The sequence below is a fragment of the Lycorma delicatula genome, chromosome 7, assembly GCF_047948215.1.
Source record: "Lycorma delicatula isolate Av1 chromosome 7, ASM4794821v1, whole genome shotgun sequence".
Taxonomy (NCBI): domain Eukaryota; kingdom Metazoa; phylum Arthropoda; class Insecta; order Hemiptera; family Fulgoridae; genus Lycorma; species Lycorma delicatula.
The window spans coordinates 97,967,125-97,993,318 of record NC_134461.1 but is presented as its reverse complement, the minus strand read 5'-3'; the positions used below and the strand labels follow the sequence as shown (position 1 = coordinate 97,993,318).

The following is a 26,194-nucleotide window of genomic DNA, read 5'->3' as shown; positions in this document are numbered from 1 at the left end:
ATTGCAACAAAATTTAATACTCGCACTATTTTAATATTTCACTAATTTTAATATTTGTTTGCGATACTAATTCACTCTAAAGAAACTACGTTTGATATATGGAGATGCAAATTAATGTTAAAAATAAAAATAAAAAAATAGATTAATAAAAAATCTGCAGTACGATTAAAACGTAACGAATAATACTTTAAATTCTTTCGTTAAATTTTTACTTATAAACTTCTAAATTTACGAGATGATAATAAATTAGCTTAGGGTTTAATATTTTTAAATTTTAAATTAAAGATTTGAAAACTGTTGGTAACTACTTGATTTTTATTAGGTACCATTTCAAAGACTCAAACTTGGAAGAAGAATTGAAAAAAAAATTATTTGTTGATCTTAGGTAAAGATTTTTTTTAATTTTTTTAATTTTATGTAATATATATTTTTTTCTGTTGTAGTCTAGCCTTATAGACGGACTACGCAAATATTAATTGAAGCGTTTTTGGGTTCTCATTTTTCTCTTGCAAATAGATTTTCACCTGTTCTGAGAAGTTCTCCTTTCTCTTATCCAACCACGGGGCTTCTCCTTCGTGTCTTCTTCTTCTTCTTTCGCTTACAAAGACTCTGATGTTGTTTAGATGTTTTCTGTATTATGGTCTGTTGTTGCATAATCCATTCGTGATGTTGTTTGTTTAGTAGCTCTTTTGGTGACTGTGTAGTTGGTTTTGGTGTTCATTATTCAGATATAGATTTTTTTGATCCACATTTTGTCTTCCATCCGTTTTACATGTTCATGGAATTTGAGTTTTCCACTGAGATACTTGAGTATACGTCTTCTATGAGTTCAAATATTTTTTGTGTGGGCAATCTCATGTAGCCTTCTTCTGTTTTCAACGGCCCATATATTATTCTTAGTACAAGTATCTTCTTTTACATTTTCTAACGTTTTTTTGCTTTTGTATTTAGCGAGTTTGGTTCTGATCCACATTCATAGAGTATTACTGGTCTGATGACTGTGCTGTAGTGCCTCAGTTTGGGTTTTCTTGAAAATGTTTTCTTATTGTACAATTTCTGACAAAGTTCATTCGTTTTTCTGACTTAATTTTCTATCCTGGATTGACGTTTTCTCTTATTATTTCTGCTATGTAATATTTTATTAAATATTAACATTTTTTAATAATAAATGCTGGTAATATGGATTAAAAGACGTTAACAAGAAATCCAAAGAAAAAACGGCGTTTTCAGACAAGTACTCAATATTCACGGCTCTCCTAGCTTTAAAAAAATTAATGTAATAAATATAGTAATAGTAATATTATGGAGTACTAACTTTTTTTAAAATAAATATAAGTAAAGAAACGCAGAAAATTGATGTAAAAAATTGATAATAACCGTGAACTATAAGATTTTCTGAAATTCGGAAATGTATTATTTTTAAATAAATTTTCAAATAATTTTATTGAATTTTCATGTATAAATTGTTTGAATATTACAATTACTTTTAAATCATTACGTTATAATAATAACCTACTTCTAAACAGTGATGACCAGAAGAAAACCTTTAACTCATCTATGTGTATAATATAATCTTTCCTTTAAAAAGTTTAGTTATGTGGTGTTTATACCGGAAGAAAACTTCTTGAACAAAAATAAATTATTGATCCATTTTGTGAAAATTAAGGTTAGAATGTAAATAAAATAAAATTAATTAAAGAAGGTCTAAATTCAAAACATAGTTAATTTAATTCAAACATTGCGTTTAATTCTAACTTAACTGTTTGAATTTTAACTCTTTTTAACTACAACGGTAAAAAAAAACCTTAAAATATTATCTTACTCCCTAATCATTTTTGTGTAAATCTATGCTATTTCATAAAATATTTACGATTTTTCTCCATAAAAAAGCTTTAAAATTATTGCATGATTTTCCTAGTAATTAATAATAAAAATTAAAAGAGTTAGAGCCAAAATAAAATAAGCAATATATATTTTTTTTAAAAGATGGGAAATTAAAAAAAAAAGAAACATATATAAGTACCAGTTTTGATAGCTCTATACACGAAGTATAACTCAAAAAAGTTTTTAAAAATATTTTACCGAAAGATGATAGTGCAAAGGTACAAAAACACATATTTCAATTTTAAAAAGGGTGGTTGATTTTTTGAAAAAAAAAAACATTTTTTGATTATTTATATATGCATTGTAGGAAAAAAATTTGCTTTAATAAAGTTTACTGTAAAATACCTCTGAAGAAAAGAGAAATTGTTTTTTTCGCCATATCCTTCCACTCCTTAACTAATTTAAAGAAAAATTTAATATGATCAATGCCACAAATATAGAAATATTTGAGTTAAATTTGAAGAAAATCGTTTTGATCAATCCTGTGATGCAGAGCCAATAGCACTGCGACACACATACAGACGTACGTACATGGGATTTTTGGTCTAGATGAATTAGTTGGACCCGAAAACATAAAAATATGCAAAAAAAAATCCGTTTCAACTGCGTAGTAACTAAAATTTTTCTTACTTTTGGAAAACAATAGTCGAAAGTTAAGCTACGTTCTTAGTTTTAAGCCTTGGAAGACTATCTTTCTTTTTCCTGTTTAGCCTGCGGGAATTACCGTTCAGGTATTACTTCAGAGGATGAATGAGGATGATATGTATGAGTGTAAATGAAATGTAGTCTTGTACAGTCTCAGTTCAACCATTCCTGAGATGTGTGGTTAATTGAAACCCAACCACCAAAGAACACGAGTATCCACGATCTAGTATTCAAATCCCTATAAAAGTACCTGCCTTTACTAAGCCTTGGAAGATTAACAGGCAAAAAGAACAAGTAATCAGGTTAGGGACTAGTAAAGCACGATTAATAGGAAAGTTAGCTACGAAAAAGAAGTAATCGAATAATTAGTCAAGGACAGGCATGTGCAGTATCTAAGGAATATTGAATACTGTCTGAAAAAGACAAAAAAATACCACAAAGCGGATAAGAATATTGTGCGAAAGGCAAACATTGGCCGTCTATAAATAAGCTAGCATAACCCTCGTGTCACTGGCAAGCAAATAGAGAAGGATATGTGCGGAGAAAGCAAGCAAGGAACTAATTCCTGAAAGGAAGCAGTAGCCCTCACAGTAAATACTGAGGGAGCTAACTAATTAATGGCTGTTACGATCTGAACAACAAACTTAATGAAAATTTATTTTACTGGGTGGCTAACAGTAGTGGGAAAACTAGTGCTGTATTTTCCGATGTTTTTAGGACAATGGTAATGGAAAGAGATAGAAAATAGGATAATGAGGTAATATTAAGAAAGGGGAACATAATGCACCAGAAGTGGGAGAATTTTTTAATTAGGTAATAAAAATTACGATGGCTGGATGAAGTAATGCGTACATTCAATAACAGATCGGCACAAGAATACAAAAATTTATTTTCTAATACCTAATATAGCTCTAAGAACTAAAAAAAACATTTTTTTTTTTTTAATGTTTGTGTTATATCTGTTCTTTGTGGTAGTATAATATGGATCCAAAACGAAAGACCGTTAAAATGTGGTATAGGAGAATGTTGAAAATTATATGATTGGATAAATTCAAAATAAAGATGTCAGACGAATAGATGAGAAAAGAAATCAATGATAAAATCTTGTAAAGAGACAAATTAGATTTTGTTGGACCATATATTAAGACATCTCGTTTTAAAAATGATTTGTTGAAGAAAAAATGTGCACAAATTAAACACCACTGAGAAAAAGATTAGCATGTACAGAGTGATTCACGAAGAGTGTAACCAAAACTTCAACACGTTCTATTGATGAAAATGAAGAAGAATCTTCATATAACATAATTCGGAAAACGATTCGTTAGCAATTATCGGCTGGCGAAAGAGTTTGCCCTTATTTCTGCGTCTTTGGTAAAATTAACCCAGACCTCTTGAGATTCAAAATAAGGGAAACATTTAGGGATTCTAAATGAAATCTGACCAGGTTTTTTTATTTTAAAATTTTTAATAAAATCTGACCTTTGTTCAGGTCAAATTTTATATAAAACTCCAAAATTTACCCCATAACTTGGGTCCCAAGAATTACAGTCTTTGTTTTCTTTTACCCTGCCACCCGGAACTAGACCCCCAATTAAGCATGAATACGGTTCCGGGAGGTCCCTTCGCTTCTAGCAGTCAGATGAGGAAAACGCCAAGCCCGGTTATGTCGTTTCCGGTCTCCATCACCCAGCAACCGGGACTCAGCCCTTTGTGTTCGCCTCTAACGGGGACAGCCCCGAAGGGACGGCCCCACCGGGACTCAGTCTTTTAACTCACTGGCTCGAGAGTCCCCGCACTTCATCACCAGCGCCCACCTGCACAAGCACGGGAGAACGACAGCTCCGTACAGAGCTGTCCCTCACCTCCCCGCTTCCCGATATTTCATTTAAAGTATTCCCAATCCAAAACCCGTCACAGTGTCGAAATCCACAAGACTGCGTAACATCGTTCCAACGATGGTCCCTATGCCCAGTTACGGCAGCACAGTCGCGGGGTTCCTCGTCCCACCGCGGGCACTGGAATACCACGTGATCTGGCATGTTTAATTCCCGACAGCAAGGGCAGAAGGGGTCTTCAGCTCTTCAGCCTGTTTTTTTTTTTTGTTTTTCTTGTTAAACCTCCGGGACCGCCATTAGATATTGCTTCAAGGATGAACGATTTGTAGCGTGTGTGAAAATGCCATGTTTGACAGGGATTCGAACCCCGGATGAAAGGCCAAGATGCTACACCACTCACGCCATGGAGACCGGCCAGCTCTTCAGTCTTTTTTTTCTTTTCCTATTTAGCCTCCGGTAACTACCGTTTAGATAATACTAAACGGTAGGTAATAGGTAATAGGATGAATGAGAATGATATGTATGAGTGTAAATGAAGTGTAGTCTTGTACATTCTCAGTTCGACCATTCCTGAGATGTGTGGTTAATTGAAACCCAACCACCAAAGAACACCGGTAACCACGATCTAGTATTCAAATCCGTGTAAAAATAACTGGCTTTACTAGGACTTGAACGCTGTAACTCTCGCCTTCCAAATCAGCTGATTTGGGAAAACGCGTTCACCACTAGACCAACCCGGTGGGTTCAGCTCTTTTTTTCTTTTTTTTTGACTCTCCTCCCCTGGGCCGGTCCGACTGGTTGGTATTGCACCACCCAGGGGAGTGCCTGTTGTACTCAAATGGGCCTTCCCACCTACCGGCTGTATGTCCGGCATGGCAGGTCGGCCCACCGGTCAGTTCTTTTGAGTCTATTGATATGCCCATCTATATATATCGCCACGCCATACCATGATTGTCTTGACGTGACGATTGGGTCTTTTCTTTGATCTTTCCTATCAAGAAAACCCTTGGAGTCCCCAGTGGCTCATCGAAACTGGCACACCTCACAGCTCACAGCTCTTTAGTCCGGTTTAACTTAACCAAACGCGCAGAAATCAGAGTGAAATCTTTTACCAGCTAATTCTCACTAACATAGGGTTTCTTAACCTACGTTTATATGAACTTAATTCTTTATTTTCACCAGTATAACATGTTCTGAAATTTTGTTTCATTCATCGTGAATCATTCTATATATGTTGACGTTCAAATTTCAAAACATAAAATAATGGAATAACATCAAACTATTCCACTGATTAATGGCACCCAGAAAATCCAAAAAGCAGTTACATTAGTTTTAATAATCTAGTAACAAAACTAATAATTTGAAAGGTTAACCACGAGTAGTGTACTGTAACAAGGACATTGTAATGTAGTTTGTATTATTTAAAATATGGTGTCGGCCTAGTGAAAATTACGTACATCTTCCGCAAGTTTGAAATATTTAATCAAAATTTTTTTACAAATTTCAAATATATGCAATAATAGTTTTGTTTTTTTTTATTTTCATTGTTACACGCAGATTATCAGAATGAACACATCAGTTATCTAATTAAAAAAAAAAAAATACTCAGTCTTGACTGAAATAGTTAATTCTTTAAATTTTATTGATTAACGGCAATTATTGACAAAACGTTGCTTAAATTAGGTGAGAATATTACGAAAAGTTAGATATTACATAATTAATAAACTATTTTTTAATTTAACTTTTTTTTAGCTCATTTCATACGGAAGTAAATTTTATTAATGTTGAAAAATAATAAAAAACGTAAATACGTATATATGTATGCATGCGTACACACTGCACTGATTTTGGCCTTATATTTCAGGATGACTTAACCGGTATTCTTTAAATTTGGCTCAAATATTTCTACATATGGAGCATTGATAATTTTAATTTTTTTCAAAATTCGTTAAGGGGTGGGTGATTTCGTGAAAAAAATCAATTTCGATTTTCTTCAGAGGCATTTTCGAGAAAACCTTTATTGATTAAACTAAATTTGTTATCTACAAAGCATATACAAATAATCCAAAAAAAGTCTTTCAGAAAACTAACTCCTACCACTGAAACTTGAAATTTATGTTTTTTGTTCTTTTATCTTTTATATTCCTTCGACTAATATATTTTTCAAATATTTTTTGAAAATTTAAACTTTATATATACAGCTATAAAAAAGGTCTACGTTGTTTTAATATTATAGACCCCGGACGTAAAACTGGAGAAATGGTTTTTGAAGTATTTTTTTCTCATTTTAGCCTTTATTGAAAAGGGTATTAGATTTAGAGAATAATTTACTTACGTAAATTTGTTAAGATTAATTTAAATATGAATATTTTTAGAAAAATCTTTCTTAAAATTTATTCCCTACCTCTAAAAAATATATTCCCTTGTTTATTATTGGCTCAAACTCTTTTAATTTTTATTTTTAAATAAAATTTGTATTTTTCTATATCACTTAAAAAACTACTAAAATTGAAGTAGCTTTGGCAACTATATTATATTCAGGATCCAAAATGAGAAGCAATTTGTATCATTACTTTCATAATAATTATACTTTATTTTTTCAATATATTTTAACAATTCACTTTTAAATTAATTTTGTTTTGTTAGAGATAACTTTCTTATACATAAATTTTCCCCATAGAGTAAGTAAACCACTTAAAATTAAACATTTTTTTATTCGAAATTTAGGAATTTTGAGGCTTAAATCTTATTTTGGTAAACATCATAATCAATAAAAAAAGCCCTTTTCGATACTTGATCTCCCATATTTTAAAAAATTCAGGAAACATTTTTTTAGTTTTTTTATCGCAACGTTTATAAAACCAATTTTGATGAATATTAGGCGTTATTAATAAACGGTCTTTTTAATACGGACAAAATTTGCAGAAACATATTTAACTTTTTAAGGCTATTTTATTTTAGATTTTTGTAGAATTTTTTACGAATTTTTTACAAATTTGTAGCATTTTATATTTTATAATTTTTTTTATTTTTTACAATACTACCTTTTAAGGAGCGCAGCCGCTAAAGTCATGCAATACTTAGCCAATTTTTTTTTTTAGAAAAATTTCGAGTGAAGTAATACAATTCTGTAGGTTAACAGAAAAATGATTGCAAAATAAAATGATACTTACCGATTTTTAAACGCTAAAATTCAGCGTTATTATATTTCAAAATCATCGGTAGTATATTGAGGTAACTATGGTGACAGGAAAACAGACTTATGCGATGTACAGTACCGTGCAAACAAATTCTGTAGACTAAATGGCGTGAGAATCTAAGAAATACTGAATGCAGACGAAGTTTGTGATTTGTTGAAAGAATTAAATAGTATCGGATACTTAAAACATAAATGTTGGTATTCAATGCACGTAATCGAATTTTACCGATAGGTGAGGACAGCGCTAAATCCAATGAAGCCGAACGCAGTATTATAATGTATCGCTGCAAACCATCGCAATTATTATCTGTACTCACAATGATAGCTATAAATCAATCACAAATATCTTTATTTAAAACACTATTTTTCTTCGGAAGAAAAATAAGAATAGAAATTTGCAAGTTTAAATTGATAAGAGATTTCATTTTCTTATGCATTGAAAAAAAAACAAGTCAATAAACGTCTTGAGTGAAGTATTTAAAACACAATGCGTACGTACACATGTCACATATTTTTATCATACATACTACTAATGGTGAATAAATTCCCCGAGAATTTTATGCTTCTCAACTTATGTATATATGTGTGCGTGCTTGCGTCTATCTGCTTTTATATCTTGGGAATGAAATACATTATGTCAATTCCTCGGAATAACCTTTTCCTCCGTTGTATGAGAAATACCTTCACTTGGTACATTCTATTAACCAACCTTATCATCTTTATATGCATTTTAAAAACAATTATAAGCATAATTATTTATCTCCTAAGAGTCAAATTTTCCATAAAATTAAGAACTTCGTTTAAAATGAAATCTCTTTAAAAAGTTTAATAATTTCTTTAAAAAAGAATTAAAATTAAAATTTTATCTCGTATATTTAATTTTACACTTTTTAGTGAAAGGTTAATATTGATTTAGAACGAGGAGACTTGAATGTGAAACTAATCAGAGAAAATCCATAATAATTTGATTAATATTTTAATTAAATGTTTCTTATTTAAAAAAGTTCGATTTTCAGAAAAATAAAAATTTTTCATCTTATACTAAGAAAAAAAAATTTAATTAAATATTTTAACTATTCTTAAAAACATTTATAGTACTCTTAATTAAATATCCACCCAGTTTAACACTTCTTTTATATACCAAACATGTTCATGATACATTTTTTTACTTCATTGTACAAATAAAGGAAGTATTGTGATCGCGAAAAATTTCGGTTTTCAGATTTCAACGGAAATATTAATTTTGACCATCCCTAAATTCATTTTAACTAGTTTCGGTGTGACGTCTGTACGTACGTATGTGCGTATGTATCTCGCATAACTCAAAAACGATTAGCCTAGGAAATTGAGATTTTCATTTCAGGACTGTTGTAATATCTAGTTGTGCACCTCCCCTTTTGATTGCAATCAACTGGACCAAAATTGTCCAAAAAAGTCCAAAATCCAAAAAAAAAAATAGATTTTGAACTTTTTCTAAAATGCAATAATAAGCCAGACTTACTAGAATTACTGCAATAATTTTCATTGGTTCCAGAGTTATAGACAAATAAAATTCTAATTGATGAAATATCTGGATCTTACAAGGGCTAGAATCGGATTTCATCTCCATTTTTTTTAACTTTAACTTTTAATGTAAATATATTGATTTATTAATAATTATTAACCTCTCATTGTAAAAAAAAAATTTACGATCAATAATAATTCGATAATAACAATAAAAATAAAAACAAATTAAAAAATATCAGAAGTTATTAATGAAATAAAATTTTATGCACTTTCATTTTAAAAAAATGTGTATATGTAATTTGATAGGCGTACAAGGAAGTCGTTTGGTGTCCACATCAGTTTTTTCATTTATTTTTTATAAAGCTACTTCATGATTTCAAAGGTAGGAGATATATATATATTTTACAATAAACTCTAATACTGGAACTTCAGATACTGAAAATTAAAAATTTAATTAGGATAATGTAATTTTACTTGGAATGAATAAAAATAATAATTAAATACAACTTGCCGTTTTTTAGTGAATTCTTATATATTTTTAGTAAAGAAAATCGTTTTAATAAAAATAAAACAAATATTTTAAAAATCCATTTGCATTATATAAAATAAGGAATATTTACATTCAACCTTATTTTAATAATTATGTTAATAAAATAATTTTTATGAATTCTTGTAAAGTTTATTTTTCTATTTTTAATAAAAATATCTCCGTATAAATATATTTTCAACAGTTTTAAATTAAAAAAAGAAAAAATATTGTATACAGTTTAGCTAAATATGCTAATCCAACTGATCATTTTTTTATTTCAAATAATTATTATATTAATAAAGTTCAAGATTCTCTCTTGAATGAATTTTTTTTTAAATTTTTAAAGGTTTATACTTGTACAGTTGTACCACATAAAAATAGGATATTATTTTTAAAATATATAAGAAATTACACATGAAATTTAAGGTCTGAATTGTAATTTCAGATTAATATTTAGTCTAATAAAATAACCTGAATTATTTATTTTCAATCGAAATATCTGGTATTAGTTGTTCAAATTAAAGAACTATAGGTATATCCATAAAAAAGGTCAAGGTTTATTTTGAATGAATTTGAGACATTTCTATATTTATGGACCTTCAACAAGTAAAAGCTGGTTCCATCAAATTCTTGTGTTCTATGATTCATTAAGGGCTCTTGAAGCACTATTAATTTTTCATTTAACCACTGAAAATATCTAAATATCTGCCTCTCTTCTCAGCATTCAAAACACAATTTTTTTAGTAACTGTTGAGTTCTTAGCCACGTATAACTGTCAGAAAATCTACAGACTACTGCAGCAGCAGTAGTCTGTAAATTTCTTATTATAGCAAAATATCTTATTTTTAGCTCATTCTTTGAAAATATTATTCATACATTCTTAGTAAATGTACGTTGTCAAAATTTGGCTGAAGAGAGTAGTTCATAGTTGTCAAAAATAAGCTACATTTTTAATAAACTACTGTATTATCGTGGAAGTAATCAGTGCGAGACGATCAACGTGAAGAAGTTCTTTGTAGTTTTAATTTAGGGCACAGCAAGTTAACACATGGACACCTCATTTTATCTGATAATGCTCAAATGTTTTTGGATAAATGCCGTTTTTCGGTGCGTCATATTCTACTTGATTGTGTATGTTAACGCGGCATGGCGTAGGAGATTCAGACTAGACAACAGACTTAGCGGTGTTTTGGGTAGTTATGAGACCGAAGTCGAAAAAACTTCACAAATTCTTAAGGATTTTTACCTGAGTTTTTCAAACCCTCTCGCTCTTTTATACTTCTTTCTCGAGCGCTTTCGATTCATCTCTCTCTCACTCTCTCTCTCTCTCTTCCACTCTCTATCTCTCTCGCTGTGTGTGTGTGTGGGTATGTGTGTGTGCGCGTGTGTGTGTGTATGTGGGTGTGTGTGTGTGTGTCAGCAATGATGAGCCGCATCAATTTTGAACGATAATTATTCGTACTTCCCTGTAACTTCGTTAATAAAATAATCTTAATTAGGAGTACAGCATGACTTCTGTGAGAATAAACATTAAATAATACGCTGTAATAGACAGTTACATGATTCTCCAACTAAACATTAGAAAGTAGTCTAAATTATCTTCTAGTTATCCACTTATTAATTGTGCTTTCCTTCTTCAGATAATATATATTTAACATGACATTTCACATTTCACATCACACATTTTTAGGTGAATTTTATCTTAACATTAAACTTTTTTTTTTGTACGTACATTAACAATCATATAAATATCTGCGTATATAAAACAAAATATAAATCATGTCGATTTGTTTATCTGTTCATTCAGAATTACACATTAACGACTAAAGAATCATTTATAAAATAAATACTGATTGAAATCGTAGCCGTACCACAAATTAAAATTAAAAAATTTTTAAATCCTATTTTTAGACAAAAATATAATTTTTCAGAGTTTAATCGCTCAGGACATAATTTGTAAAAACTAATAATATTCTATAAAATAAAAACCCATAACGTATGTTTTACAACATTTGAAATAATTTTTTTGAATAAGACTAACCACCTTCCAGTAGGGTAAAAATTAAAAGGATATATTTTTTTAAATTTGACTTAAGTACTTTGAAATTTCTTTAAAATTTTTAAATAGGACTCCATATCCAGTCAGAATGTTTTTTTCTATGAAATATATTTCGGAATTTTGACAAATTCCTTCCACATAATAAATAAGAGCTTATATCCGAAAGAATCTCGGGTTTAAAAAAAATTATAAATATATATAACATTATAAAATAATAAATAAACAGAAGCAAATTTTGTTCCTATTTTTTGTTTAAACATATAAATTATTAAGAGCACTAAATAGACAATTAGTTGTATATATGCTGATTAATAATTTTTACAAATTATATAAAATGAAATAGGTCTAAAGGTTCTTTTATTTGAAAGTTCATAAGGTTTCCTATCTCAAAAAGGTTTCAAGCTGCAAAACAAGTGTCGATATAATATACTTCCTCTTTACAAACTATGGCCTATAGAGGGACGGCGTTTGTTGAATATTAAAATTGCAATAGGAAGTGCAGTCTACTGCATAATGAAATGTATTTGTAACTATTTCAGAAGGATACGTGAATTATATTGCAATTTCCTTATTTAAAACTTTATAATAATTTCCTCGAAATACACTCGTATATTATAAATATATGAGATAACAATAAATTAAGTAATTCCGTTATTAGTGTGTAACCTCCCTTCTCGAATTTCAACTACATTATAGAAAGAGGAAACTGAAAAGAACGCCAAATTTAGATTCCGTTCAACTAAGGGGTGATTCCCCACCCATCTTCCTATTAAACATAACTTTGGCAGATGTGCACCAGTCGTGGATTCTTTTACGCAGAACAACGGAAGCTATTCATACCAACAAACCGTCTCAATAGACTAGTAAATTATAATATTACGATAACAAATGGCTTAAAAAAGAATTTATAATAAAATAAAAATTTTATATAATTAATTAATTGGATAATTTTTTAAATTACCGTTAATCACTTGTTGAGAAACTAGACTAATTTTTCATCTCCTCGATTTTAATTCATTAAAATACATAAGAATTTTTAATTTTAAATGTGTGTGTCTATATATACATATATATATATACATGAATCCGGTATTTTCTTTTATCATCAAAAATTTTAACCTTCCTGGAAGCTAAAATAATAAATTTACAATGAAAAATCATAGGTTTCCCTTGAGGAAAATCTAGGGATGTTTAAAGTTAATGTTTATGATGAAGTTCGTGAAGAGTAATTAACTACTGTCACAAATTACAAGAACTTAAAGCATGTACAAAGTGATAGAAGGAAATCTGTTGAGGAAATGGCGTCAGCTGTTAGAATAACAGTTGAATTTTCCACAATATTCTCCCCACAATGTTCTGAAAATGCATTGTGTTTGTCAACACCCGTTCCGTAAATGTTGTTACAACATCTATCAATCATCTTTTTTTATTTTTTCATTTATAATTATTCAAATAATAAAAATTCATAATTTTATTAATCAAAAACAAAAGTTGATAGCTTTGTTTTGATAATTATGAGTTAAGAATTAAAAATAAGAATTTTTAATAAAAATTAAAAGAGTTACAGCCAAAAAACAAAACAAAAACAGAATATATATAAATACTAGCCGGCCCATCAAGCCAGAACCTGGACCTTCAGGGTCCAGGCAAACCACGGAGCCAACTTAGGGACACCACGGAACCTACCACAGGGCCGCAGAGCTCGCTTCGCTCGCCATTCCCGTGTTACCAGGGGGACCGACGCCCTGGACACCTTTCAGTTGCCATTCCCGTCTATCCAGAGGGCTCCGACTCCTGCACACCGCACTGTTCGTTATTCACATGGTTGAGAGAATAATACTGATAAATAATTATTACAGTATTCAGACTTTATACAAACCTGAAGAAGAAACTAAATTACAAAAGACAGAATACTAGTAACTATGGTAACTGAACTACAAACATCTTACCCTCCTTGGGGATGCAGAAATAATGAATATTTTTTAATTTCTTAACGTTTAAAGGAGCTAGGACTCGGTCTACGGTTTAAAACGGTTCTGGGATAACACGAATGTATCCTGTAGATTTGAAAGCAATCGATCAAACAGTTATCGTGTGATGCGAAAACAAACTTTATATATATACGCATTGGAACATTATTTTCTTAACGTTGTTTTTTTTCTTTTTTTATTGTTGTTAACGTTTTTTCTAGATGAAATATATCTAAATATATCATCTCAACTATGTGAAGAATAAGGGTAATGATTTGGTTGCAATTGATCAAGTAGTTTCTAGTTAACCCCGAGCAAACAAAAACCCTCTTCGTCTTTTTATAAAAATATACTCGTAGATTTGGATGAGGAATAAATTTTTAAAATATTTTTTCCAAAAATGTTTATGTATGGTCAACCAAATTAACTTAAGTAAATTTTTCTCCAAATCTAACACCCCTTCAATAAAGGTTAAAATAAGATAAATACATTTTTCAATAAAATTTTCTACATTTTAGGTCCGAAGGTTTATAATTTTTAAAAAGACCGTAGATATTTCTTGATACCTTTATACGTGAAGTATAAACTTTCAAAAAGTTTTTGAAAAATATTTAAGCCGAAGATAAACAGAGCAGAAGGACAAAAACCATATATTTTATTTAATATTATGAGTTGGGTGTTGATTTTCTGAATTTTTTTATTATTTATTTTAGACCGAGTTTTTTTTTTGAGAAGCAATCCGTTCTAGCCAAAACATCCTTGTATGGAATGATTTAAGTTTCCACCGATACTCTCCAACATGGTTGCCAGCTGAATTTTAAGCTTGAAAAGATTATGATAGGAAATTCATAAAAAGATACTGATGAAGTGAAGTCATCGTTAAAGCGAGTTTTAAGAATATTTATATATTCTTTCTAAGAATATATACACACATATATATATATATATATATATATATATATATATATATATACTCCTCATTATTAACCTTTCTTTAACTCTTATTAATCAATGAACAACAATGTAAGAGATATTATAAATATCACACGTTATGACGTCATACCTTTCATACCAAAGTGTACACAACAAATTTGATCAGTCTGTATAAGTCAAAGCACGTACAAAGCTTTTATTTGCTTTATAAGTAGTGTTTTTAATATTTAATTCATTTTATTAAGACTATAATAGACATATTGTAAGTGAAATAACCGAACTCATCGTATGTGAATAAGTCAATTTTATGTCTGTGGTGAGTTAAACATATCATATAAAAAAATTATTGTAACTTCATTTTAAAAAAAAAACTTATATTTTTATTGCACAGTAAATGATCAGTTTAAAACTGATATTTCATTAAATATCCACTAACTTTGAAATAAAAAGATGGCTTAAAGTCAGTAGAAATCCCTTGCCCACAATGAAACCTTCAGTTGAAAATATTCCTGTAAATTTTTCTAATCAAAACAGCGATGAAGAAACAACTATAATAAAAAAGAAGGTATCAATCAATTAAGCTTTTTAATTTAAATTGCAATAAATCCTTACCTTATACTGATCTAAATGATTTACTTGATAAGGAATTTAAGCAATCAATACATAAAACTAAATTTCTAGATTCAAAATTCCAAGGATTAATCTTGTACAGAGGAATACTAAAATTTTTGTGTTTCGAAAACAGCATATTGATTTGCCTCAGAATCTCTGAGGCAAATCAAATATTCAGTTTATTGATAAACGCTAATGTTTTTTAATAAGGGAATGTTTATATACTTGCTGTGTACTTATTATAATTTCTTCATATATAGTTTAAAAGCATTTCTGTTACATTTTGGAATAAATATTCTTTTACAAAATAGGAAAACGTAACGTGATTTAGAAATACTATCTGTTTTATTAGTTATATAAACACAATAAAGCAAGTAATTGTTAATAGAACCCCTGAGATAGGACCAATATTTTTTTTATAGGGACCAATATTTTTTTACTATTTTCAGATAAAACGTGAGAACTTTAAGGCAAAGATTATTTATGACTATTATATTTGATCATAAAGAAATATTTTTTCATCTCTTCATATCAAATTGAAATTGTGACAAAAATGTTGTAAAAGTTGTAAAGATAAATATACCACTATTTTTACATGAAAGACAAAATTTTCTAAATATAATTGAAAAAGCTCTTAATGAGGGCTTATTACTGCAGTAAAGAAAAAGTCAAAACTCCAAATTTCTTTGGATTTTGGGCTTTTTTAGATACTTTTGGTTCAGTCGATTGCAAAAAAAAAGGGGAGGTGCACAACTAGTTATTACAACAGTCCTAAATGCAAAGTTTTAACATCCTACGGCTAATCGTTAGGCGAGATACATACGCACATACGTACGTACGTACGTCACGCCGAAACTAATGAAATTGGATTCAGTGATTGTCAAAATGGATATTTCCGTTGAAATCTGAAAACCGAAATTTTTTGTGATCACAATACTTCCTTTACTTTGTACAAGGTAGTAAAAATCGATTTTTAAACGTTTTTATTTACTTTTTATTGACTGTATTGATATTTTTTTTTCACAGAATTAAATTCTCTATAAGTTTTGTTACTAAATCTTCCACATTTATTAGTAATTTAAAAAAGCTACTGTACTTTGGGTTCCAAGAATTACAGTAAGTCTTTTTTTTTTATTAGAAAAGCTGAAATCCGGGCGAAATCTTTCGCTAGTCGTAACTCGAAAACGAAGCCTTTTCAGATCTAAGTTTATATAAACTTTTATCATTATTTTCACCAGTAAAACATGTCCTGAAAGTTTCTCAGTTTCTTCGTGGGACAAACTGAATATTTTGCGTACTATATTTTGAAAATTTGTTTTGTTATTTATATCTTCTATCGCTTTTTCTCAAAATTTGTATTAAAGATTTTCTCAGTTTGGAGGCACTACGGTAGTTTATTGCTTGAATTTTAAGAGACAGAATAATACATCACATTAAAGAAAAACTGAAAAAAAATTTATTTTGTACAAGAAAGTAACTTAATATTTACATACCTGTATAATTGACTTGTATTGAGTATTGAGATTTTTGTTTGAAACATTATCTGATGATGATCTTGGTCCTCTGATACAGGCAGCCATATTCCTCCGCCAGCCAAAGATGCATCCATCGGGCTAGACACTGTCACAAACACTATCACTGCATCCCTAAAACAAAAAATAGAAAATCGGAATAAAAAAAGAAATTCTCTATTCAAACAGTCTATAGAAAATATAAATTTATATATGAAATTAAATATTTTTCTATTTATTCAGCAATAAAGAATGACGCCCATTAACAATTAATGTGATGGATGATAATGTATATTTGTAGGGTATGAAAACGCCACGTCTGAACGGAACTCAAATTCGGGATCTTTTGACGAAAGGCAGAGGCGCTACTACTCCACCACAGATATCAGCAAGAATAATATACAGGAATAATGTCTAGTCTAGGAATATTGCCCGTTTTGGATTCAGTCCCTTTAATTGAAACAGAAAGACATAAGTGTCCCACTTTTCTAACCTAGTTAAAAAATGGTGCCAGCTATTCTATCGAAATGCAGTTAGATCCCAAAACAATGAAACAAAACTGATACCAAACAAAGAATAAGACAAGAAAACTGAAAAACTTCCGACACGATGACTAAAAGAAGAATCAGCTTCAAAAAGATACACCAAAACAGACCGACTAAACAAATTTTCGATTTCTATATTCAAAGAAGAATCGAGATTAACTGATTCAAAGAATCAAAAAGACATGAAAGAACTAAAGATGCACGAAAAACAGAAAAAGATCAGAATGACACTGAAAAACGAAGACATAAAATTTTAACAAAAAAAAATCTTAATTAAAAGGGGATTCAAAATGTAGGAAAAACGGACAACGTCATAAACAAAGAAAGGTTACTGGAAGAACTGAAAAGAAGAACGCATAATTTGATCTAACATATCTCTAGGATGGTGAATTCAAAACAAACAAAAAAAACTAGAAAAGATTATTTTTTTTATATAAATAGCAAACATTTACTGATATTTGGTTGATATTCTTCATTTTAAAGTTGACATTTAGATATTTTTATTTTATTATTTTTTTAACCTAAATTTGCCGCTTGTAGTCAAATTTTATTATTTATTTCATAATGCGTATTTTTTTCTTTGTAATGGAAATATGTAAATCAATAAAGTAACTTTCATTTTATTTGTTTTTTTTTTTTTTTAATAACCAATTCGGGTGTTCCACAAGGTTCGGTTTTGGAACCTGTCCTATACCTTGTGTTCACACCAGACCTTTCCAACCCGGATTACGTTGTCATTGTCTCTTTTTCGGACGATATGACGGTACTGGCGGTTGACGATGATCCAACTTTAACCTCGGGCAAACTTCAAACGGCGTTGAACGTCATCAGCATATGGCTGTGCAGGTGGAAATAAAGGTTAATCCAGCTAGGTCCAACTACGTCACATTTACAGTGAAGAGGAGGGACTGTTCAAGTTGACAATGTCAATATTCCACACTCTAACACGTTTGATGCCTGGGATTACACCTATACCGTTGCTTCACATGGAGGAACATGTAAGAAAGAAAAGGAAAGCAACTTAACATTAAGATAAAGATGTACTGGCTTTTAGACAGAGGTTCTCAGCTCTCTTTGTCCAACAAGGTAACTTATTATATAAGGCCTTCTTAAAACCAGTTTAGACCTCAAGAAAGATCTACGGGATTCAATTATGGGGCAGTATTAGTAAGAGTAACATCGATGTGATTCAGCTGTTTCAGAAAAAGGTATTAAGGTCAATAGCGCAGCCACCTCGGTTTCTAAGGAATAGTGAGATTCAGGGTCATCTGTGTTCGAAATACATATCCCAAATGAATTCGCATACTAATCAAACTTGTTTTGAATTTACTGGCCGATGGATGGGAATCAGACTACTGAAAAGGCTTACATACTGGACCTAGACGACAGATATGGATGATTGAAATAATATGTTTCTTGAACAGTTTTGGGTTACTGGGGAATCTGGTCTGAGTACTGGCTTATTAGTTATCCCATTCTAATTTATGTATTATAATTATTCTAACTGATGGTCTTTCTGTTTATCTGTGGTTCGCTTCATTTGATTGTTGTATTTATTACTTGTATCCTTCAAAGGAATATGACTAATCAACACCATCGATATCTGCATTCTTTAATGAATGGGCAAAGACGTTCCTGTGAGGCAATTGATTGTGGTGAGTAGTCAGTTCTATAATTGAAGGAGATATTTATCTCGGATTAAAGTTTCTTAATGTATTTACGGTTTATCATTATTCACTACATGTTATTTATTATTTGTGTTATTCACTGATTGGAATCTTTTTAACATTAGTTTTATTTTAACATCAGTACATTTATTTAATTTGTTATCAGTTGTTTATGTATTACCTATTGTCGTTTTTATCTGTAGTTTACTCTTGAGGAATGTCTTTGGATAATCTCCTTCATACCATAGTGAGTCATATTTACTTATGGTTCCAACTGGGGAAACTGAAACTGGGCAAACTCTTTATTGTAAATAAAGAGTTAAGAAAATAAATAATACTAATAATAGAATATTATTTTAAGGGGATTTGATAATAAAGTCATCTTAATTTATCAGGATCCAAAACTGAACGTAAACATAACAGTTTTACCCCTAAAACTTATATATATTTTTTATGTGTTATTGTTCTTGAATGGATTTAAACAAAAAAATTTGAAAAATTAATTTTATTACTTAGAAAAAATATTCTTTCAAACAGTGATAAAAATTTTAATCACGGGATGGTCTAGTGGTAAACTTATCGTAAATCAGATAATTTTGAAGTTGAGAGTTTTCAGGTTCAAATCCTAAACTTTTTTTTAGGATATAAATACTAGATGGTGGATATGGTTACGGATATGGTTCTTCTTTGATGGTTATTTTTTTTAATCTTCGGGACTACCGTTAGGTATTGCTTCAGAGGATGAGATGAATCACAATTTTTGTAGCATGTGAAAAATGCCATGTCTGACCGGGATTTTAACCCGGGACCTCCGGATGAAAGGCCGAGACGCTTCTTTGGTGGTTGGGTTTCAAAACCTCAGGAATGGTCGGTCTGAGTCTGTTTAAAAATATTTACCGGTACATTTGCATTACACTGATAAGTCGCTATGTCTTTAATTTTTGATGCGACTATATAAAAAAAAATTGTTGAACTTTTATACAGTTCTACAAATTATCTTCAATTTCTTTCATCATAAATGTATTTATTTGTAGCAAAAAATCTATAAAAATCGACTGCTTAAAAATTTCATATTACTACTAGTTTATATTTTAAATAAAAATTTCTTTCAATTTATTAATTTTATCAACCACCATTGATTGCTGAAGATATTTCATTTCTAATTATTTAACCATTTTGTATATTTAAAAATTGAATGGCAAATTCAGCTCTCAAAATTTACATAGCGTATAAAAGTAAGCATAAAATATTTAGAAGGAATCGCGTGCTTTTATAAATATTTTCATCAATTTACATGCAAGTATGTTCGTGCACATGTCTCATTAATGTAATCATATAACTTGAAGTAAAGAGGTGGTTTTAAATAAACTACTTCACTGAATAAAAAAGAAATTTAAAAAACTGATAAAGAACTTTTATAAATTATAGTTTTGTAATTTGTATACATAAGTTCCAAATAGGGTGAGAACACAACCACTTCATTTATAAAATTTAGAAAATCGTTTACAGTTGGAGATTAAAATCAGTATATCTACTTCTATGTATGAAATTAAAGGAACTGGGAAAGACTCGTTCTAATATGTTGTACGATGTTTTTATTAATCTTAAGTAAATAATAGTTGTAAAACAAATAACTAATAATTTTATTTTAAACTATAATATGAAAACACGAACTTAATAATAGAAATTACTGATTTTATTTATACAAAATTATTGATTTATGATCTAAGAAAAAGTACTTTATTTGCATTTGTTTCCCCATCGCTGTATATTCTTTCTTGCGTTTGATGTTTATTGTTCATTCATGCAGTTATATTTAAGTCGCTAATAACCATAATCGTTGATGCGACTATAAATAAAAGTATTGAAAAAAATGTAATTAATGAAGTGATATTGTAAAGTCGGTCAGATAATAGTTTTCAAATATTTACAGTGATTTCAGACATGAGTATAAAAAAAGCCAAAGGATCATTTCTTAGAGTGTTAAAACTCTTAAATCTAATTTTGAACATGTCCAGAGATATAACCATTGTTATTATTATATTTTTGTATTGCATAACAATACTTATTGTTTCCTGACAGTAGGAAATTTCTTATTCGTTGTGAAGTCACAACGTTCTAGCTCAAATCCCTTCAAATTATAAATTCGAGCTATGTTTCAATGAATCCATGAACCATACTTTAAATTGAATGGGCATGTAATAAATACAAACAGTATTTCATGTACAGTTTTGTGTTCGTTAGAGACACGCTTACAATCAATGAAAATTACGTAGCCAAATTTCTTAAAAAATGAAATACTACGAGTGCTATTCACCTCAGTAATAAGAAATTTACTTTAAAAATGTAGAAGTTACCTAGGAATTACATACACTATTTCGAAAATAACGTTTAATAAATCTTTTTGGCGAAGATTTGCACAACCGGATTTCAGAATCAGTCTGTCTATTGAAACTGTTAACAATAACGTATTGCAACCAGGTATCTCTGCTATAATTTACAAATTGCAATCTTTAAATGAATAAAGCAGGATGTAAGGCTTGAAATATTATAAAATTTCTTACCTGAGTATATTAAGAAATGATTTTAATAAAATTACGTTATTTTTAAACAGAAACATTTATTTTATCTTACGGTTTTATAATAGCCACTTGTTATCAGAAAAGCTGACAACACAGTTGTTTCTGATAGACGTCTTACACACACATACATACACAACTTAATTTAAAATATTTATCATTTTTCCGTTTATTAATTCAATGATTCTGACTGAAACGCACGCGCGTACCACAATTTATTCGCGCGGGTGTGGCGGTACTAGCGAGTCAACCGGGCGATCGAGTTGGAGACCCGATCATACCGTGTTACTTTTTTTTACACTTTAAATATTAATCATTTATTTAATTTTACCGCTCACCTTTGACGTCACAACACAGCGGACCACTACAACAAACCCACCAGTTGGTCTAGTGATGAACGCGTCTTTCCAAATCATCTGATTTGGAAATCGAGAGTTCCAGCGTTCAAGTCCTAGAAAAGAAAGTCATTTTTATACGGATTTGAATACTACATCGTGGACACCAGTGTTCTTTGGTGGTTGGGTTTCAATTAACCACACATCTCAGAAATGATCGAACTGAGACTGTACAAGACTGAACTTAAACTACACTCATACATATCCTCTGAAGTAATACCGGAACGGTAATTCCCGGAGGCTAAACAGAAAAAAGAAAGAAGAAAACTACTAGAGCATTTTTTGGGGTGGTAGTGCGATCTTGCAACAAAAAAATATATGCTAATATATTTTAAATATTGAATGAATCATTTCCATTAGAAACGGGAAAGTAGCAATAAATAAAAAAATAAATTATTTATATATATATATATATATAAATACTTAACATTATATAATAGGTGGGAAATTTTGGTTTCATATTTAGGAATAATCAGCTGATACAATTACTATTCATCTTTATACCTTTATTGACAATAATGGAATTGAATTGCACAAAATTAGAACGAGATACTGATGCCGCTCATGAAGAATTCCACGACAGAGTTCCTAATTCTTGACTACCGACCCTTCTGCAAATAAACTAAACGTAAAATTTGAAAATACTGGAGACTTTGGACACGCTCTACAATCAGCTAGCCCTAACAATTTTCTGTACTTTAGAAAATAAACAATTTTGAGGAGACGTTACAAAAGAGCCTTCAAAAAAAAACCGTAAGATATCTTCCGCTGAAGATACCTTTTACAAGGTGACGAAATATTCCAATGTAAATTTGATTCATTTACTTTAGAATATTTAGTAACCGGCCAAAATATTTTGATTTTTTAAAAAATATTTTGTTATCAGCCAAAATGACTTCTTATACTTCGTGATAATGATTTTGACAAAAAGAAGTAATTTTATTATTCTTGTGAAGCAGTTCTTTATTTAAAATTATCAGTTTGATGCAACATTAACATTTCAATGAGTCTATGATCCATACTTCAAACTGAATAAGCTTGGTAAAACCCCATAATTTAATTAAGCGATCTAATGAAATTCTTCGTGCAATTATAGAGAATAAATTTATGGTTACTGTTAGTAAAATAGTAAAGTAAAATAAAGGATTCTTGGGGCCTTATTTAATCGGCAGAAGAGTAATAGGAGATTAATGCCTTAAAATGTTTTTAACTGCAGCTATACAAAACCATATTTTTTGACATCGGCCGTCCTGTTTGGCAGAAAGATTTGGCATCTACTCACAATGCTCACCTATCTTGATCAAATATTTTTTTTAAAACCCATATGCCTATTAAATTTCTACCATGTTTATATGATTTGATGAGTTGCAATTTCTTGGTCTGGGGAATAACCAAAGTCATGGAACTGCCTTAAGTTATCGATTGAAAACTTACTTGATTTTACGAACTGAAACAAAAATTTATTGGAAAAAAATGTGTAATTATGGTTAAACTCTGCCAGAAACGCTTAATAATAAAAAAAAAGACACTTTGAATAATTCCAGGGATGTGTATTAGATGTTTAATAATAACATTTTTTTTCTATGTTTATAAGTAACTGGGAAAATTGACTTCTAACCGAATCTGTATAACAATTTTGTAAAGTTTCTTAAAAAGTGTATATCTTAATGAATTTCTGGAACATGATTTATGATATTCTAAATACGTATATATAATAATAATATAATAATGTAATGTAATAATATAATATAATATATATAATAATGTTACATTTTTACCATACTCCAAATATATGCAAATTTCATAAAATTATGAGCCAAAATAAATACACACTAACATTAACACAAAAAAAGTTTTTTAATATTTAAAGAGCTTTACAATATTGTTCAATAATTAATATATTTTTATTTTATACTTAATTTTAATTTTTATTGTAAAAATTAAAAAAAAAAAAATCAAGTTAAAAATAAGTTAGAAGCAGATGTTCAAATATAAGGAAACACATACCCACTCTTCTACAAAATACCATAAATTTCAGAACTATATTTTTTTAAAACTTATTTTGTTTTCAAGAAAGATATTTTTTGTAATCCTAAGATTATATAATACTCCTTTTAACATATAGATAGTTTTTAATTTTATTTTACTGGCGATCAACCAGAAATGTTATTATCATTTGAACATAAAAAAAACAAAAGAATATGTGATCAAGCCTAAAACTAACATTTTTCTTTATATACTAATTCTCTATACAAAACACCATACAATATAAAATAAAAAATTCCTAATAATGTAAATGTATATTAAAAAAAAATGTATATACATATACATATATATATATATATGTATATACATATACATAAATTAGTAAAATACTTTAGATAAACTGAAAGAAAACATTCTTAAATGACCACTTAATTAGAATCAAATGTACAAAAACAACGTATCTTATTTACATTTCAAAAAATATTTTATCAAGAAAAGGATCGGGTCTGAGTGTATCATTATATTACGTGACTAGAAATAAAAGTCTTGAAGAGTTACATCAACTCCGAATGAACACAGAGCTGCACACTATATATATATATATATATATCTACATTTTCCAAATCAGCCCCCTTTCAGCTATTTCCGCTGGACTTCCCTTGTAAGGGGATGAGACTAATTGGTGTTGGTAGTTGTGGAGGGGGCGGTAGTGTGTAAGTAGGGGTTGTGGGAAAGTAGACAGAGAAGGTAAGTGACTATCTAAATATAATATACAGTGAAATAGGTTGGCCGATTTCCATTATTTAATGTAAATTTCGCATTTTGTTAGCAAACATTTCATTTTTGAAATACGAGTATATTATAATTGGTTCCATTGTTTAGTTTTTTTTTGTTTTTTTTTAATTTACAAAAAGAAATAAATTATCAAAATAATATATATATTAAATTATTCCACAAATATTATACCATTTTATTAAGAACTTCTCAAAAACAAAAAATGTATTCTTAAAGAAAGAAAATTGTTAAAGTAATGAGTGATTTTCCCGGCTATTAATAATACAAGGTAAAAAGAGTTACAGCCAGAAAATAAAATACAAAATATATATTTTTGGGGGAAAAATTTTAAGAAACATTCTTCTAAAAATATTTATAGGTTAAGCTTAACAAATATGCTTAAGTAAAATATTTCTAGATCTATCAGCCGTTTCAATAAACGCAAAAATAAGAAAAAAATATTTTCAAAAAACTATTTGCATTTTAGGTCCTGGATCTATACTAAAAAAAATGTAAACATTTCTTGAAAGCTCTATATATATGGAGTATAAATATAGAAAAATATTTTAGAATTGTAAGTTTGTTTATTTCTAATCCGCTCGAGTCAGTGATTTGAGACTGATCATGAAATAGGTACCGAAAAACTTATCTAAATCGGACGAACTATACTGAGCATATGACGATTTGAAAAAAAAAAGTTTAACTTTGTACCTGGACATATATTAATTTATTTGCATGCATTAATTTATTTATAAGAAGATTTCTATATTCTTTTACAAGTACATACAAATAAAATGATGTGAATAAAATATTAGGTAAAAAACTGCCAGATCATTCCTGAGAACCAAACCCAGAACCAATTAACCTAAAAGAAAACGCACTACTACACCATGTGACCAAACAATTATGAAAATATTTGCCGATCACCGTGGCCGAGTGGTAGCTCATTCATTCGGAGGTCCTGGGTTCGAATCCCGGCCAAGCATGACATTTATCATTTTCTACAAAATTCCAATTCCAAAATCCCACGTAGAAACTTTTCAAAGGTTCTGTGATGAATTAATGCATTAAAAATTGAAAATATAATACTTGATCTTAAATTTACGTTAGTAAACAAATAGCTACGTTCTAATATTCTCTGTAATTCTAATACTATAATCATTTTTATAATTCGATTACAATTAAAATTTGATGGAGATATCTATATGAAAGTACTAAAAATGAAGAGAATAATAAATCAGAAAGTGGGAGAATTATTTTTTATAAATTCTTAATTAAAAATCTGATGTGGACACTTCATGACTTCCTTGTACGCCTAATAAATTACGTATACACATTTTTTTTAAAATGAAAAGTACAAAAATTTTACTTCATTAATAACTTCTGATATTTTTTAATTTTTTTTTTTATTATTATTGAATTTTTATTTATTGTAAATTTTTTTTACAATCAGAGGTTAAAAATTATTAATAAATCAATATATTTAAGTTAAAAAAAAGGAGATGAAGTCGAATTTGAACCGATGTGCCTTCCCCTTGTAAGATCCAAATACTTCATTAATTAAA

General features: G+C 29.3%; 1 protein-coding gene across 1 annotated transcript in view; it reads right to left on the bottom strand.

Annotated features, from left to right (window-relative positions):
• Positions 1-26,194, bottom strand: part of sick (sickie) — a 944,125-nt gene that overhangs the window by 756,614 nt on the left and 161,317 nt on the right. Inside the window, exon 3 of the mRNA XM_075371421.1 lies at positions 16,666-16,818. Coding sequence (XP_075227536.1) covers positions 16,666-16,752 — 87 coding nt within the window. The 5' untranslated portion in view covers positions 16,753-16,818. The remainder of the gene's footprint in view (positions 1-16,665; positions 16,819-26,194) is intronic.